The sequence below is a fragment of the Chiloscyllium plagiosum genome, chromosome 7 (genome assembly GCF_004010195.1).
Source record: "Chiloscyllium plagiosum isolate BGI_BamShark_2017 chromosome 7, ASM401019v2, whole genome shotgun sequence".
NCBI lineage: Eukaryota > Metazoa > Chordata > Chondrichthyes > Orectolobiformes > Hemiscylliidae > Chiloscyllium > Chiloscyllium plagiosum.
Window position 1 is genome coordinate 97,265,310 of NC_057716.1, and position 19,161 is coordinate 97,284,470.

Genomic DNA, 19,161 nt, shown 5'->3' on the forward strand with positions numbered 1-19,161 from the left:
CCTGGTATAGAAGGAAGGTCTTATAAGGAAAGGCTGAGGGACTTGAGGCTATTTTCGTTAGAGAGAAGAAGGTTGAGAGGTGACTTAATAGAGACATATAAGATATCAGAGGGTTTAGAGACATATAAGATAATCAGAGGGTTAGATACGGTGGACAGGGAGAGCCTTTTTCCAAGTATGGGGACGGCGAGCACGAGGGGGCATAACTCTAAATTGAGGAGTGATAGATATAGGACAGATGTCAGAGGTAGTTTCGTTATTCAGAGAGTAGTAAGGGTATGGAATGCTTTGCCTGCAACGGTGGTAGATTCGCCAACTTTAAGTACATTTAAGTCGTCATCGGACAAGCATATGGATGTAGATGGAATAGTGTAGGTTAGATGGGCTTCAGATTGGTATGACAGGGCGGCGCAACATCAAGGGCCGAAGGGCCTGTACTGCGCTGTAATGTTCTATGTTCTATGTTCTATGTTCTAATCCACCTAGCCTGCATGTCCCTGAAAACGGTGGACAATTTAGAATTGCCAATCCATGTAACCTGCACATCTTTGGATTGTGGGACGAAGTCAGAGCACTCGGAGGAAAGTATAACTTATTTTTCTGGAAAGGGTCACTGGATCCAAAACACATTCTCTCCACAGACCTGTTGAGTTTTTCTAACAATTTCTGTTTTTGTTTCTGACATCCAGCATCCGCATTTCTTTTGTTTTTTTTAACTTGCTGTTTATCCAGTTCTACTATCACAGATTAACAGGAAGAAATCTGTGTTTCTATCAATCCACCTAAAAATATAAGAGTAAACCAAATGTCAAAATCCAATTTTGAATCCTTGGTGTAATAACATAACTTTAAAATAAACACTAAAAAGATGCATTCATAAATGAATAGTTTCGACTACCCAACTTTACTGTGTAAACATAACTGATGATGCTAAAGTTCTTCAAGCTACATAAATTTTAATAGATAACATGGTTGATTCTGCTTACTTGCGATAATAGTAATGCATCTGCTGAATTAAAAATGAACCAAATTCTTGTCCATTTTAGTAGCAATATTTAGAGTATATAATTTTTTTTTCAAAGTTCCAAAACAATGCAACAGCATATAAAACTGTAATTTCTGCTCTTGGAATTCGAGGAAATAACCTCCAACTCATAAAATACCTCAGAAAAGGAGCAGCTGTTACAACCAGAATTTTTTCCCGTCCTCCATCTTGGATTATCCAGAAGCTGAGGGTTACTTCAGATTACAACAGGATCTGGACCAGATGGGCCAATGGGCTGAGAAGTGGCAGATGGTGTTTAATTCAGATAAATGCGGGATGCTGCATTTTGGGAAAGCAAATCTTAGCCTTCCTATCGGAAAGATGTTGTGAAACTTGAAAGGGTTCAGAAAAGATTTACAAGGATGTTGCCAGGGTTGGAGGATTTGAGCTATAGGGAGAGGCTGAACAGGCTGGGGCCGAAACGTCGGAGGCTGAGGGGTGACCTTACAGAGGTTTACAAAATTATGAGGGGCATAGATTGGATAAATAGGCAAAGTCTTTCTCCCTGGAGTCGGGGAGTCCAGAACTAGAGGGCATAGGTTTAGGATGAGAGGGGAAAGATATAAAAGAGACCTAAGGGGTAGCTTTTCCACACAAAGGATGGTCCAGGTATGGAATGAGCTGCCAGAAAAAGTGGTGGAGGCTGGTACAATTGCAACATTTAAGAGGCATTTGGATGGGTATATGAATAAGAACGATTTGGAGGGATATGGGCCGGGTGCTGACAGGTAGGACTAGATTGGGTTGGGATATCTGGTTGGCATGGACAGGTTGGACTGAAGGGTATGTTTCCATGTTGAACATTTCTATGACTCTATGACTCTAATTGAGAGTGCGGTACACTGTCCCTTCTTGAGTCAGAAGGTTAAGTTCAAAGGCAAGACAGAAGGAGCGTTACAAAGGCAAGACAGAAGGAGCGTTACACTGAAGAAGATCCGTTTATATAGATGAGACATTAAGCATAAGCCCTGTCTGGTATCTCAGGTAAAGATTTTCTTTACAACAGTGGAATATTTCTTGAAACCCAGGCTTTTGCTTATCTCTCAATTAAAATCACAAATAAACAGATTTCTCTGCTGAACTCAATGCCACAGAGGCTGTAGAGGCTATGTCATTGAGTGTCCTTAAGACAGAGATAGGTTTTTGATTAGTAAAGGGATCAAGGGTAATGCGGAGAAGGCAGGACAGGGGGGTTGAGAGACATATCAGACATGAACAAATGGCGGAGCAGACTCGATGGGTCAAATGGCCTTAATTCTGCTTCTACATTTTATGATCATTATGTTGTGGCTGTTATTGGGAGCTTGCTATTGCTTAGCACACTGATGTATCCAGGAGTCATGGAAGGTTCGTGGTAAATGTGCGCTTTCAGTTCTTGCCTGGACATGTCATGGAGGCAGGTTCAATGGAAACATTCAACAAGGCACAGGATGATTATTTGGATATAAATGATGTGCAGGGATTTGGGGGGAAAGACAGAAGATCGACACTGGGTAATATCACTGACACAAGTATGATGGACCAAATTTTATCTTTCTGCTCTGTGACAATTCTATATTTCTAAGTCTTTTGTTTTTCAAATTCACTTGTGGGATGTGGGTGTCCCTCACTGGGCCAGTATTTATTGCCCGTCCCTAGTTGTCCTTGAGAAGGTAGTGGTGAGCTGCCTTCTTGAATCGCTGCAGTCCATCTGCTCTGTGTTGACCCACAAAGCCATTAGGGAGGGAATTCCATGATTTTGACTCAGCGACTGTGAAGGAATGGAGATATTTGTCCAAATCAGGGTGGTGAGCAACTTGGGGGGGGAGCTTGCAGATGTTGTTGTGGTTCCCATGTACCTGCTGCTATTGTCCTTCGAGATGGACGTGGTTGTGGGTTTGGAAGATGCAGTCTAATGATCTTTGGTGAATTTCTGCAGCGTTTCTTGTAAATAGTACACACTGCTGCTACTGAGTGTCAAGTAGTAGAGGGATTGGATGTTTTTGGATGTAGTGCCAATCAAGTGGGCTGCTTTGTCCTGGATGGAGTCAAGCTTCTTCAGTGTTATTGGAAAGTATTCCATCACACTCCTGACTTGTGCCTTGTAGATGGTGGACAGGCTTTGGGGAGTCAGGAGGTGAGTGACTCATCGCAGTATTCCTAACTTCTGACCTGCTCCTGTCACCCCTGTGTTTATGTGGTAAGTCCAGGCAACTTTCTGGCCAATGATAACCCCCAGGATGTTGCCAGTGAGGAATTCAGTGATGGTAACACTGTTGAATGCCAAGAGCCGGTGTTCAGGTTGTCTCTTATTGGAGATGGCCATTGCCTAGCATTTGTGTGGCATGTATGGCACTTGCTACTTGGTACTTGCTACTTGCAAGCGCAAGCCTGGATATTGTCCAGATTTGTTTCATTTGAACATGGACAGCTTCAGTATCTGAGGAGGAAGACCAGAATTGCACACAATATTCTAAAAGTGTGAAACTTGAAAGGGTTCAGAAAAGATTTACAAAGATGTTTTCAGGGTTGGGGGGTCTGAGCTTTAGGGAGAAGCTGAATAGGCTGGGGCTGTTTTCCCTGGAGTGTCAGAGGCTGAGAGGTCACCTTATAGAGGCTTATAAAATGAAGGGCATGGATAGGATGAATAGACCTTTTCCTTAGGGTAGGGGAGTCCAGAGCTACAGGGCATAGGTTTAGGGTGAGAGGGGAAAGATTTAAAAGGGACCTAAGGGCAACTTATTCACGCAGATGGTGGTGTGTGTATGGAATGAACTGCTAGAGTATTCCTGATGAAGGGTTTTTGCCCGAAACGTCAATTTTACTGCTCCTCGGATGCTGCCTGAACTGCTGTGCTTTTCCAGCACCATGAATCCAGATCCTGCTAGAGGAAGTAGTGGACGCTGGTACAATCATAGCACTTAAAAAGAATCTGGATGGGTGGATGAGTAGGAAGGGTTGAGAAGGGTATGGGCCAATTGCAGGCAAATGGGATGAGGTTAATTTAGGATATCTGGTCGGCATGGAAAGTTGGACTGAAGAGTCTGTTTCCGTGCTGTTCATCTCTATGACTCTATGACTATTACCAATGTCCTCCACAGCTGCAACAGGACCTCCCAACCCATTACTCAATACTCTGTTGATTAGATTCCCTACACTGTGGATACAGGCCCTTCAGCCCAACCAGTCCACACCGAACCTCCGGACTCATTTCCCTCTGACTAATGCACCTAACATTATGGGCAATTTAGCATGGCCAATTCACCTGACCTGCACATCTTTGGACAGTGGGAGAAAACCGGAGCACCCGGAGGAAACCCATGCAGACACGGGGAGAATGTGCAAATTCCACACAGTCAGTCGACCGCTGCTGGAGTTGAACCTGGGATCCTCGTACTGAGGCAGCAGTGCTAACCACTGAGCCACCGTGCCACTCCAAAGCACTCCGAATAGGGACATGAACCTGGGACCCTATGATTAAAAGTCTGATGCTCTACTGACTGAGCTATCCGGGCTCTGTTGTCTTATGTGTTTTATTTTCGAATCAACCTGTTATCAGACACCTCTGGAGAAGATGGTACTTGAACTCTACCACTGTACCACACAAGCTTTTTTAACAGTTGCTTTACAATTGGACCTTTTGCTCACTGTAGAGAGACTGGGATAACCATGCATCCTGTATCTTTCACTTCAAGCAATTAATTTGACTCCTGCTTTCTGCAGGGTAGGAAAGAAGAGGCTGCGGACCTGGTCATCATCCAACAGCCAGGCAGACCATTAAATTGAGACTCAATAGAATGCAAAGCAGCAGGTCCAGTGAGGTGACAGGCAATGGAGTACGAGGTCACAAATGGCCTATCCTTTGTTGTCATTGAAGTTAATGTGGCCTTACCAAGCATAGAACTAATCGTGAGCTCACATGTTTCAAAAGCAATCAGCATATTGATTCCAACTGGCTTTTATAGGTGATTGCTACATATAGTTGCTAATGAGCAGTTTCAAAACAGAAAGATGAGCTCAAATAATATTTCTGGTTTCATTCCCCATTGCAAAGGTAGAATTTAACAAACATGATTGGAGCGTACATGTGTCAATTCAAAACAATCGACTTCATAGCTTTACTCAGTATTGGCGAAGGTTGTGGTTCCTGAAAGAACTCACCAATTCGATTCAATCCCCTCCTGTTTCCCTTTAGCCCCGCAAGGTTTCCCTGTTTAAGTATTTCCACAAGCTCTTTTTTAAAGTAATCTTTAAGTTTTCAATTATTTCTAATCTGTGTTATCTAATTACAAATCCCCTTCTCCCTATTTACTTGATCAAACCTGCTGAAAAATTTGAAACACTTTTGTTAAACTATCCCCGAGCATGTGCAGTCACAATCCCAATTGATTCAATCTTTCCACGTTTCCAAAATATCCTTGTCCTTCATGTGATCATGAAATGAACTACATTTCAGGCCACACTGAGCACCCACTCAAAATCTCAGGAAGAGGTTACATGAATGCTGCTAGGTACAAAGCAGGTAAAAGGTGGACCAGGTGACTTGTCAGAATTAAAGGACAGCATTTTCATTCACTTCGCTAAATGTTGACATTGACAAAGAAACTGGCCTGATTCATTCCATCACTGGAGTATTGGGATAAGTGATGACAATTCCTCGCAGCTGAACTCAACTTTCCAGCCCAGTCCTTCATATCAGATCTTAATTCCAAGGTTTATAGGTAACACACCTCAAGTAGGAAACCTTGTTCCCTCCTCACAGTCAAATGTAGACTAGAGTTTCTCAGGCCTCTGTGGGAGGGCCCAAGAAATTCCTAAAAAGTTCCACTCCTAAGCATCTCGGATGAACTCCTATTTCAAATATTGTTTCTTTTCCCCCTCTGTCAGCTACACAACCCTCCAGAGAACCACCTCCAGTCCCTGTTCCAGTGCTCTAATTCCCACTCTCATGAACATGATAAAGACAGGGTCTCCCTTGTCATCACTTTCCACCTCATCAGCCTCTGCATCTAACGTATCATCCTCAAACACTTATGCCAACTCCAATTAGACCCCCCACCAAGAACATCTTCCCCTCCCTACTCCTTTCCGACCTCCGCAAGGACTGTTCCTTTCGCCATTCCTTTGATCGCACGACACTTCCCACCAACCCCTTCAACTGCCCCGGCACCTTCCCCTGTAAGTGAAAAAGATGCAACAACTGCCCATACACCATCTCCCTTACCTCCATCCAGGGTCCCAAACTGTCCTTCCAGGTGAGATAGAGGTTCACCTGCCTCTCTCCAGCCTAGTCCACTGTATCCAGTGCTCCCAATAAGGTCTTCTCTATATAGGTGAGACTTAACATAAACTAGGTGTCCTTTTTACTGAACATCTTGGCTGGGCTCAAAACAGCCAGTCTGACCTCCTGGTCACCGCCCATTTCAATTCCCCCTCCGCCTCCCTCTCCAACATGTCCATCCTTGACCTCCTCCAATGCTGCAGTGAATCCGACCGCAAATTGGAAGAACAACATCTCATCTTCTGTCTGGGCATCTACAGCCCAGAGGACTTGACATTGAGTTCTCCAATTTCTAATAACCTTCCCAGCCATCTCCTGGCTCTCTTTCCAGCCCTGCCTTTGCACTTCCATCTCTCTGACCGACCCTGCCTTCCACCTACCAACTGGATTCATCGCTCCCATTGACCAACCGGGTGATACCCATTACCTATGTTTACCTATCCCTACCTTGCCACTGCACTAGTCTCCCCATCCCACCCACCCCCTTTATCAGTAGTTCCACCTACTCCCACATCATGCCCTGAAGGTTTTTTTTAATAGAATAGAATTCTTACAGTGCAGAAACAGGCCCTTCAGCCCAACAAGTCTACACTGACCCTCTGAAGAGTATCCCACCCAGACCCATTCCCCTATTTCTCTGGTCTGACTACTAACCTAACCCACACATCCCTAAACACTACGGGCAATTTAGCTTGGCCAATTCACCTGGGCTGCAGGAGGAAATCAGAGCACCTGGAGAAAACCTGCACAGACACAGGGAGAATGGGTAAACTCCACATAGTCATTCGCCGAGGCTGGAATCGAACCCGGGTCCCTGGCACTGTGAGACAGCAGTGCTAACCACTGAGCCACAGTGCCACCCCAAATACCCAAACCATTGGCTTCTTCACCTTCTGATGCTGCCTGGCTTGCTGTGTTCTTCCAGCCTCCTATTTGTCTACTTTCAATAGGATTGTGGCTGATCCAGCCCACCTCACTTTCCTGCCCTATCCCCGTAACCCTCGATTCCCTGACTCATCAAGGATTAATCTACCTTAGGCTTAAATATACAAAGGTACTGTTTCTACAATGGTAAGGATTTCTATAGATATTTAAGTTAAAAGGTAACAAAGTGAGTGTTGTTCCTATAAAATGTGAATGTGGGGAATTAATATTGGAAGATAAGAAGCTGACAGATCAACTGAGCATGTAATTGGCATCTGTCTTCATTTCAGACAACACAGGTAAGATCCCAGTAAATCAGAAAATGGAAGTGAGTGAGAATTCCAGGAAAATTATAATCCTCAGGGAAGTGGGACTGAAATAAATTGTTGGAGATATGGGATGATAACTGAGGAGTACTTAAAAGATGTGGCCGATAAGATAGTTGATGCATTGGTTTCAAGCTTCCAAACTTTGTTAGATTCAGAGAAGGTTCCATTGATTAGAAAATGACAAATGCAACTTCTTTATTCAACAAAGCGAGGAAGACAAAAAGTAAGAAGTTACAGGCCAGTAGCTTAACATCTTTCAGAGGCTTAGAAGTTACTGTTAATGATATGGCAGCATGAACTTAAAGCATTTCAAAGTAATCAAGCAGAGTCGACATAGTTTTGTGAAAGGGAAAACGTGTTCACCAAACTTACTGGGGTGTATTGAAGAGGTAACCTGTGTTGTGGATAAAAGGGAAATGGTAGATGCGTTGTACTTAAATTTTCAAAAGGTATTTGATAAGGAGACACATCAAAAATCATTGCAGATAATAGCACATGGTGTAGAGGGGTAACCTGTGTAAGATTGAGCAAAAATCCCCATATTTGGCAATACTGGATCAAAATCTTGGACTTACCAAATAACTTTTAAAAGTTAAAAAGAAAGGTGAGCTGGACTCTAGTCTGGGAAAATTACAGACACAGGGACAGCCCAAATATCCAATTCACACATTCTCTTGAAAAGAACAATCGACCAGGCCTAAACCCCACCTAACCCAGACTGATTGGAGCCTATGCAGATACCAGATGTTCAATATTCATGCGCAGCGATACCAGACATTCCACTTAATCAAAATACATTCACACCTACTCTTAACTATTAGGAAGCCAATTGCCTCGAAAGAAACATCAGTAACACAATGGCAAGTGCAGATTTGGTTCCAAGATAAGGGATCCGAAATCAGTATAATTGCAGGCCCCAATGTCACTTGAGAGTATGATTCTCCCCTGGAACTATCTGCACAGCTATCTCTCCAGAAGAGGGATCTCAAAGAACTATCTCCCCAAGAACTATCTGCACAACCATCTCCAGAAAAAGGATCCTGACATCAGTTCCAAAACCTACCAACACAGGCCAGTTCTGTACCAGGAGAACCAACAGCAACCAACCACAACCAGCAGACCTGAGAACTGACAACACCCAAAAACAAGGCCCCCAGGTACATCCTGAGGTGAAAACCGACTGTAAAAACCACCAGGAAGTAAGGAAAACCAAGTACTCACCTGATAAATCCAAAGCGCGTCCTATCGCAGCAGCAGACTCAGTCCGGGCTGAAGGCCTCACCATTCGAAGTCTTCATCGAGGCACCGGGTACAGCAAGCAGGAACAGTCAGCTGTATCTCAAAATTGCAGTTTTCCCCAGTAAGTGAGCTAAAACTTCCAAGATCCCAAAGTTTCCAACCTATCTAGCATGGGTGGGAGGGAAGATGTGTGGTGACAGTGCAGGTACTCCAAGGGTAGGAAGCCCGATTAAAGTTTCTGAGATCAAAACCTGTGTTCAGCTTCTAATAGTGTTGAACCTGTGTTTAATCTAATAGTGCATCTAATTACAGTCCTCTATGTAGTTAATTGTGTTAATTTCACTGTTTATTATACTGGTACAGCAGCTCAGTGGTTAGTACTGCTGCCTCACAGCATATGGGACCCGGGTTTGATTCCAGCCCTGGGTGACTGTCTATGTGGAGTTTGCACGTTCTCTCTGCGCCTGCCTGGGTTTCCTCCCACACTCCAAAGATGTACAGGTTAGGTGAATTGGCCATGCTAAATTGTCCATAATATTCAGGGATGTGTAGGTTAGGTGCATCAGTCAGGGAGAAATGTAAAGTAATAGGCTAGGGGAGTTGTTTACCCTTTGGTGGACTGGTGTGGACTTGCTGGGCCGAAGGGCCTGTTTTCACACTGTAGGAATTCTATGAATTTTGTATTTAATAAATGCAGAGATTCTTTTGCCCTGAAACACCTGTCTACTACTTTTCTCATTTCACATTTCCTGAATAGATCCAGTGTCATAACCAGGGATCTCGGGATGATTTGAATCACCTAAAAAATCGGCAAATAACTGATCACAAACAAGAAACTGACACCTAAATTGATGTGAATAGAAGATTAGCAGGCTAACAGGAAACAGAATGTAGGTAGGCACAAATGGGTCATTTTCTGGTTGGCAAGATGTAATGAGTGGATCAGTTCTGGTACTTCAACGTCTAACAACATATATAAATGAGTTAGATTAAAGAACCAAAGGTCTGGTTGGTAAGTTTGCTAATAACACAAAGTTAATAAGAAAGTGAGTTTTGAAGAGGACTTGAGAAGGATAGTTTCATGAATAGGCAAACATCTGAGAAATGGATTGCAATATGAAAGTATCCATTCCCATGCATAGTATAGGATTCCTTATTAAAGGAAGCATATAAAATATGTTGGAAGCAGCGCAGAGAAGATTTACAGGGTTAATACCTGGAACGGGTGTGTTATACAGGAAAGCAGAAGCAGGAGGAGGCCATTAGCAACATTGAAACAGGCCATTCAGCCCCTCAAGCCTACTCTGCCATTCAATAAGACCATGGCTGATCTGTGGCCTAACTCCACATGCTGCCTTGGTCCCAGATCTTTTGCTGAATAAAAAAATGTCGCTCTCATATTTAAATTTCACAATTGAATTAGCATCAACCATCATTTGAGGAAAAGTATTCCAAACTTCCACTACTCTTTATATGTCGAAGTACTTTCTAACATCTCTCCTGAAAGACCTGGCCCTAATTCTCAGACTGTGCCCCCCTCGTTCTAGAATCTTCAACCCGTGGAAATAGTTTATCTTTATCTACCCTGTATTTCCCCGTCAATATCCTGAAGACACCGATTAGATCATCCTTAACCTTCTAAATTCAAGAGAATAAAGGCCTATTTTTTTATAATCTTTTCTTATACTCAACTGCTGAAGTCTAGATATCATCCTTGTAAACTTGTGTTGAGCTCCTTCCAGGGTCAAAATATCCTTCCTGAGATGGGGTGCCCAGATCTGCTCACAGTACTCCAAGTGGGGTCGGCGTAGGGTTTTGGAAAAGTGCAGCATATGAAGGCCATTATTCCAATGGCATTCTTGACTATTTTCTGCAGCTGCTCATGACATTTTAAAGAGATGTACACCTGAACCCACAAATCCCATACTGTTTGATGTCATGAATAAATCTTTGTCTTGAATGCACTTAATGACTGAGCTTCCACAGACCTCTGAAATAGAGAAATCCATCGACTCACTTCTGAGAGAAGAATTCCCTCTCATCTCAGTCCAAGATGGCTTGTCTCTTATTCTGCAACTGTATTCCCCTAGTTCTTGACCCCACACCCAGGGTAAGTATCCTCTGAGCAACTACTATGTCTATCCATTTCAGAATTCTGTATATTTCCATGGGATCCCCTGTCATTCTTCCAAACACTAAACAGTTCAGAACTCATCTCCTCTATCTCTTCTCATGGGAGAGTTCAACCATTCCAGGAATTGGTCCGGTGAACTTCCACTGCTCTCCCTCTGTGGAAGCATATCCTTCCACTGGCAAGGAGCCAGAACATCACACTGTGCTGCAGTTGCAGTCTAACCAGTGTTCTACATTTCAGTGCAGTACTCAAGGAATGTTAAACCAAAGTGCATGCATGGGAATGATCTCATGGCACCAAGCAAGAAAGACAAAGTGCTTCAGACTATTATTTATCCCTCAACCAACACCATCCACAAATATATAATAGGTCATTTATCGCAGTGCTATTTATGAAACTTTGCAGTGTTCTGTTTAGCTGTCATATTTTCCCACAACAATGGATACAACTCAAGTTACTCATCTGGCTTGAGTACCTGAAGCAACTGTGCAGGTTCAATTCCTTCACTGGCTGAGGAAGATCCCATCTTTTCAACCTCACCCCTTACCTGAGGCATGCTGACCCTTAGGTTAAACCACCACCCAGTTGTCTCATTCTCATGAGAGAGAGCAACTTTATATTAGACAAAGCTACAGAAGATGTTAGATAATTGTCAGCATTTCTATTCCTAACCATTTTCTTCAGCGGATGGATGAATGAATGGTTTTCTGTTGAAGTAGAGAAGGCTGTTGTGTTCACATTGCAAGTTAAAGACCAATTTCATTGCAATCTTGGTAAGATGTCACCTGGGGAGAGGGGAAATGCCCTGCACGTTTAGGGTCATGTTCCTGTTACTTTCGTGCAAGTAATGGCACCAGTCACAATACTTACCAGGTGTATTCAGGAGGCGTGAGTTCTTGCAGTGGTAGGCTATCTCCTGCTCACAGTGCTCAGCACGATCAATCATTGTCTGCAGCTGTTCCACATTGGCACTATAGTTGAACGATGCGACGTAAGGCTTGTCGTAATTGGGAGAACCGTGTAATTTGCTTTCCTTCGTGTTGTTGTGCTGAATTATGGTCCAGGTTCTGTCTTCTGTCAGAGTAATGAGTACACAATGTCAATGGAAAATAACTGTTCAATGTACAGCCTTGAACAGAAGTGCTAAATAGAAAAATCAATTGGTGTTTTACCCATGAAACAATCTGTCGTCATTATGATTAGACATCCTGCATTCGAGCTGCTATGCACTGATTTTAAACTGGAATCTACTTAATTGACAATCATGCAGCTTATAAACAAGAAAAACACATTTGTCACAATTGTCCTTTGAAATTCTACCTAGTGTGCCAACACTTAATATAAATCAATCTCCCAACTCAAGAAACATTAAGTTCAGTTTATGTTGTATTACATATAGCACTCAGCAAAGAGACATGCCTTCGGTTACAAGGTCTTGATGGTATTTATGCTCCACAAATGTCTCCTCCCAAATTACTTTGTCTCACCCTATCAAGGTGCTTTTTCTTTAATTTTTTTTCCTCCTTCTGTATTAATTTAATTTCTCCTTCAATGTTACTTGTCTCAATTACTGTTTATAGCACCACGTTTCACATTTACAACCACACCGAGAAAATACAGAGCTCCCAAATACCTCATTGGCTTTATCGGTGAAAATCTTATATTTCTGATCACCAGTGTCGCATTCACCCATAAAAATGGAAACAGTTTCTTTGTCTACCTTATCAAATTCTTTTCACATTTTGAAGACCTTCATCCAGGTCATCCCTCAGCGTTCAGTTGACTCAAGAAAAAGACTCAGCCTTTTCTGATAGTTTAGCCGATAATTACTAAAGACTTGTGGTCCTGCACTAGGCACACCCCAAACCAAGTTGCTCCAATACAGTTGCAATACTGGCATCTATCCAACAACATGGAAAATTGCTCATGTATGTCCTGACCACAAAACGTAGGATAACTCAATGTGGCCAATTACCGCCCCAATACAGTGATGGAAGGTGCCATCAACAGTGCTATAACAAAGACATACTTAACAATAACCTGCTCACAGCTTGGGGTCCACAGGTCATATGCAGCTGTTGATCTTATTATTCATTTTGTCCAAACATGAGCAAAAGAGCTGAACTTTAGACTGAGTGGTTTCCCCATTGGAAAGGACAAGGGTAGCACATGCATGGGACCCCCAACACCCACACGTTCTCCTCCAAGTCACACGCCATCCTGATTTGAAACATATTACAGGACCATTGGATCATAGGAACATGAATAGGCCATTCAGCCATTCCTGCTTGTTCCTCTATTCACTGAGAACATGGTGAATCTGTGGCCTAACTCCATGTACCTGAGTTTGGCCCATATCCTTTATTATCTTTGCTTAACAAAAGCGTATCTATCTCAGATATAAAACTAATAACTGATCTAACATCAACTGCCATTTGTGGAAGAGAGTTCCAAACCTCTGCCACTCTTTTGTGTAGAAGTGCTTCTTAACATCTCTCCTGAACAGTCTGGCCCTAATTCTGAGACTATGCCGCTAGTTCTAGAATCCCCCATAGCTTAGCCACCCTGTCTTTTCCTGTTATTTTATTGAAGATTTCCATCTGTTCACTCCATAATCATCTAAATTCTAGAGAAAACAGTCCTATTATGTATAATCTCACCTCATAATCAGTGAACCCCAAGTATCATTTTGTAGACCAATGTTTATTTTTATATATTATAATTTCACTATCACTGTTTTAGCAAGGAACTCTTGAGATATTCAAAATACTACTATTGGCGGCATATCATAGTTCAATTATTATGTAGAGGATAGACCACTGCTGGGATTAAGCATAAGGATGCTTGTCTTAGATAATGAGTAGTTTATTGCATGATAGCAATCGGTACAGTTTACATTAATGATGAGGCATAATTACAAAGGATTTCTGTCAGCTGCACAGAATGGATCTGTTCCCTTTGATACTTGTGCAGAACTGAGTTGTATTCACCCAAAGATGATGGGACAAATTCAGACTGAATGGAGCTTGATGTGCTGTGAACATTAATTCCCCTAGAATTTCCACCTTATGAAACAGTCACTGGAACAGAATCCTCCCCAGTAGTGAAGTGAGTGTTCTAACACTGCAAGGACTGGAGCAGTGCAAGAAAGCAGCTCATGACCACCACCTCCAAATCAATTAAAGTGAGGCAATAATTGTGGCCCAAGCCAGGGATTTTCACATCCTGTGAATGATTGTTTTTTTTTTAAATCCTAGACCCTCTCAACCCTTTTTGGTAATATGGAAACCAGAACTGAGAACATAAATATGGTCTAATCAAGATTTAAAATAAATTTTGTCTAGATCTTTATTTTCAAGAGATGCAGGCACTGCTGTCAAGGACAGCATTTATTGCCCATTGCTAACTGGCTTTGAACTAAGTTGCTTCTTTGGCAATTCCTGAAGGCATTTAAAAGTCAACCATATTCTTCTGGGTTGGGAAAAGTAGGCTTGACTTCATTAGGATAGCAGATTCCTTTCTGAAAGAGGTATTTGTAACTAGATTAGTTTTGCTCCCCACTGTCTGTGATAGTTACCATGGTGAAAATGACTAAGATTAACTTTTTTATTTCAAATTTATTGACCTCATTTAAGAGTTCATCATGTATGTGCATTTGGAAAAGCATGTCGGCTTTTCCAAATTAGAGCTAGTCAGCATGGCTGTGTGTGGGGGAAGGTAATGCCTTACTAGATTGATAGAATATTTCAAAGAGGTGACAAAGGTGATCCATGATGGTAGGTGCTGGCTGCATGGATTTAAGTAAGGCTTTTGACAAGCTCCCTCATGGTAGATTCATCCAGAAGATTAAGATGTATGGGACTCACAGTGACTTGGCCACGTGGATTCAGAATTGGCTTGCCCATAGAAGGCAGCGAGTAGTTGTAGAAGGGTGTTTTTCAGGTTGGAGGGTCTGTGACTAGTGGAGTGGCATGGTGGCTCAGTGGTTAGCACTGCTGCCTCACAGCGCCAGGGACCCGGGTTTGATTCCAGCATCGGGCGACTGTGTGGAGTTTGCACATTTTCCACATGTCTGCATGGGTTTCCTTCAGGTGCTTTGGTTTCTTCCCACAATCCAAAGATGTGCAGTTCAGGTGAATTGACCATGCTAAATTGCCCATAGGGTAGCGGTAAAATATAGGGTAGGGGAATGGGTCTGGGTGGGTTACTCTTCAGAGGGTCAGTGTGAACCTGTTGGGCTGAAGGGCCTGTTTCCACATGGTAGGGATTCTAATTCTAATTCTAGTGATGTTCTGTAGGGATCCGTACTGGGATCTCTGCTGTTTGTGATATATGTATATGAATTGGATGAAAATGTAAATTGGTGGGATAGTAAGTTTGCAGACGATACAAAGGATAAATGGGATGTAGATTAATTGTAGATATAGGCGGAGAAATGGCAGATGGAGTTTAATGCATGTAGGTGTGAGGTGCTGCCCTATGGGTGATCAAATGTTTAGGAAAAGTATACAGTTAATGGCAGGACCCTGAATAGCATTGATATACAGAGGGATCTTGGGGTACAAGTCCATAGCTCCCTGTAATTGGCCAGGCAAAGGGTGGGAAAGAGAGTGCATGGCATGCTTGCCTTTATTGGTTGGGGAATTTAGTAGAAGATCCAGGATATCATGTTGTAGCTTTATAAGATTTTGGTTAGGCCACACTTAAAGAGTATTGCATTCAGTTCTGGCTGCCACATTACTGGATGGATGTGGAGGCTGTGGAGAGGGCACAGAAGAGGTTTACCAGGATGCTGCCTGGATGAGAGGGTATGAGCGTAAGGAGAGGCTGGAAAAACTCAGGTTCTTTTCTTTGGCTGAGGGGAGACTTGATAGAAGTCTATAAAATTATGAGACATACAGATTGGGTTGACAGTCAGAATCTTTTTCCCAGAGTGAAATTCTAAAATTAGAGAGCATGCATTTAAGGTGAGAGGGAGACAGTCCTAATGAGATGTGAGGGACAGGTGTTCTACACAGAAAGTGGTTGGAGTCTAGAACATGCTGCCGGGTGGTGGTTGAGGCAGATACGAGTGGGATCTCAATGCAACTGAAACTAGCTTTAGACGGTTTAAGGGATTTTCAGATAAGCACATGAATATTGTGGGCCAAAGGGCCTGTTCCTGTGATATACATTTCTATGTTCTATGATCTACATTGCAATTTGAACCCATGTCTCCACAGCTTCAGCATGAGATTCTGAATTACTTGGTCCCGTTAGCTTATCACTGCACCAATATCTCCCCATTTACTCTGCTGCTGCTGTGGTTAAACAGGGGTTAGTTAGCCAAGCTGGCTGGATGGCCAGTTTCCAATGCAAAGTGATGCTGACAATCTTGCCCAGTCACCTGAGCTGTGGTGACCTTCAAATTAAACCAACACCAGATGTCTCTCTTTAATAAGAGAGCAGCCCCATGGTCCTAGTGAGTTATCACCCCCCAAAAACGATGATGGATCTCAATACAACGGAAACTAGCTTTATACTCAGATTAATGAACTGAATTTAAATTTCACCACCTGCTGCCTGTTTGGTTTGGAACCCATACCCCCAGAACATTATGGATTACCAATCCAGTGACATCATCATCAACTCTCCATAGCATGATATTTCTTGGAATTGTATCAATGCTCCTCCTAGTGCTCTCAACGTTCTCAGTCCTCGAATGAAAACTGTCTCACTGAGTGGTAGGGTTGAATTCTATCAGCACAGCCAGGACTCCAAGTTCGGGATGAAAAACATGTTGCTAAGCCCGCAATTGCTGGGAGTGTAACCCGCTTATGAATTTTACACAGGCAGCCTTCCTAACTGGAAGTGCAAGTTGCCATTCCCAACCTGATCTTACTTTCTGAGACCTTAGCTCAGGGCTGTCACTAGGAGGTAAAATGCTGATGGCACCTTTGGTCTGGACTTTAGCTTTCCATTTCTTTGGCCCAATTAATTAGCAATGGGTGGCAGATCCACTCAGGTTTCCTGCCATTTACCAGCCATCATCCAAACCCCGGCTCCCTTCCTACTTCCTGGGGGAGGGGTGGGGGCAGGTAATGGGAGCTTGAACAAGCTCAAGTCACACAGTAATGAGCGGGAACAGGAAACTGAGATATTATTTCTCCTTCTTAAACCAAAGGGGTGAGGCCAATTGGGCAGGGAAGAGTTTGAAGTCTATTTGTGGATCTTCTGACACATTTTTTTATCCAAAAATTGAAACAAATGACAAAACTATCCCACTATTTTGAAACAATATCAGTTTAAAGATGCCACAAGAGACAATAAAGCAGGAGGCTAGTACAGAGTGGCTCAGTGGAGGTGTGGTTTGGTGGCTCAGTGGTTAACACTGCCTCACAGATCCAGGGACCCAGGTTTGATTCCAGCCTCGGGTAACTATCTGTGTGGAGTTTGCAGATTCTCCCCATATCTGCGTGCGTTTCCTCTGGGTGCTTCAGTTTCCTTCTACAATTCAAAGATGTGCAGGTGAGGTGGATTGGCCAGGCGAAATTGTCCATTGTGTTCAGGGATGTGTAGGTCAGGTGCATTAGTCAGGGGTTAAATGTGGGGTACTGGATCTGGGCGGGTTACTCTTCAGAGGGTCGGTGTGGACTTGTTGGGCCGAAGGGCCTGTTTCCATACTGGATGGATTCCAAACAAAAATCTCCATTGCTTCATTAATGCTGGGTCAAGGTCCTGGAATTTCCTCCTTCCCCCACTGCAGTAATATCTATGCTGAAGGGCCTATTTCCACACTGCAGGGATTCTATGAGTTTACACTGGATATTCATGGAACTGAACAAAAAGTCACAAGGAAAATAAATTAGCGCAGGCTAATTGCACGAGCCCGCAATATGACTGAGTTATCACTTAGAGTGTAACAAATGTGGGCAAGTCAAGAATTAATCAATATCTAATTTGGCAAGAATCGTAACTTGTTAACAATTGCTTCAGTTACTGCCTCTTCTTCTGTTTGAACGACACATTTCTCAATCGTTTTGTCCTAATGTGTTGCATGGATTCATGCTATAATTGTGTTTACTGTCATTCCTGCTTTGTTGGCAAGATGTAAATGCATATGCTTAGAAACTTAAAAAGGACAATCTCACCTGTCATATTGCAATAGACGAGCAAAGGTCTCTGTGAACCACTACCATCGGGATCAATGGAGAAGAAGCCGGATGTATTCCCTGTGTGTTTGTATGTCTCACATGACTGCTTATACCTGGCTATATACACATACATTAAAAAAAACAGTATCAGTATAATACATTTCCATGATCATAATATCAACAAGCCAGCTGGAGTAAGACAGGACTTGAAAAATATGACAATGAGAATACTTATGACAATAGCAGTGGAAAATGCATGAACTCAAATAAATGGTGATGGGATGAGCCACAAAATCAGCTGGGAATACGGTCATAGAATCTTGAAACCACAGCAAAAAAAAAAGACCAGAAGCCTGCAATTCATGAGATGCTCTATTCCTGCTTACTCAGGTAATTCAGGAACACTCGTACCTTTTTCACGACTTTTTTTTAGCAGCAGGGCATTTTCACGTGAAGATGTCGCTATGGTTTATTGACGTGATTATAAGTATGTTGTGGGGGAGGGGAGGGAGAGATTCGGTGAAGTATTCATATGGCAGGCTTTAATGACCAATGGAAACCCAATCAACAGTTTGCAAAGAAGCTAATTTTTTCTTTTCATCGAATTTATTCTTGGTGAAGGGCATCCATTGCTAACGGTGCACTAGTGTAGGACTGTTCTTCTAAAGAGTCTGCACTTCATCCAATAACAAAGGTAAAGGACCCACTCTTCATGAAGTCTAAAACTAGGCAGCATAGGGTTTAAGGTAAGAGGGGAAAGATTTAACAGGGAACTAAAGGACAGATGTTAGTGGGTGCGTGGAATAAGCTACGAAAGAAAGTGGTGGAGACTGATACAATTACAACATTTAAACGGCATCTGGATGGGTACATGATTAGGAAGAAAAAGGTAAAAACAATGACTGCAGATGCTGGAAACCAGATTCTGGATTAGTGGTGGTGGAAGAGCACAGCAATTCAGGCAGCATCCGAGGACAGGCAAAATCCGAGGACAGGCAAAATCGACGTTTCGGGCAAAAGCCCTTCATCAGGAATAAAGGCAGAGAGCCTGAAGCGTGGAGAGATAAGCTAGAGGAGGGTGGGGGTGGGGAGAGAGT

At 42.9% G+C, this 19,161-nt stretch overlaps 1 protein-coding gene across 1 annotated transcript in view; it reads right to left on the bottom strand.

Moving 5' to 3' along the window:
* The window catches only part of LOC122551782 (contactin-associated protein-like 5), a 1,086,426-nt gene that overhangs the window by 440,999 nt on the left and 626,266 nt on the right, over positions 1-19,161 (bottom strand). Inside the window, exons 12-13 of the mRNA XM_043694246.1 lie at positions 18,062-18,181; positions 11,802-12,005 (exon numbers count right to left, since the gene is read on the bottom strand). Coding sequence (XP_043550181.1) covers positions 11,802-12,005; positions 18,062-18,181 — 324 coding nt within the window. The remainder of the gene's footprint in view (positions 1-11,801; positions 12,006-18,061; positions 18,182-19,161) is intronic.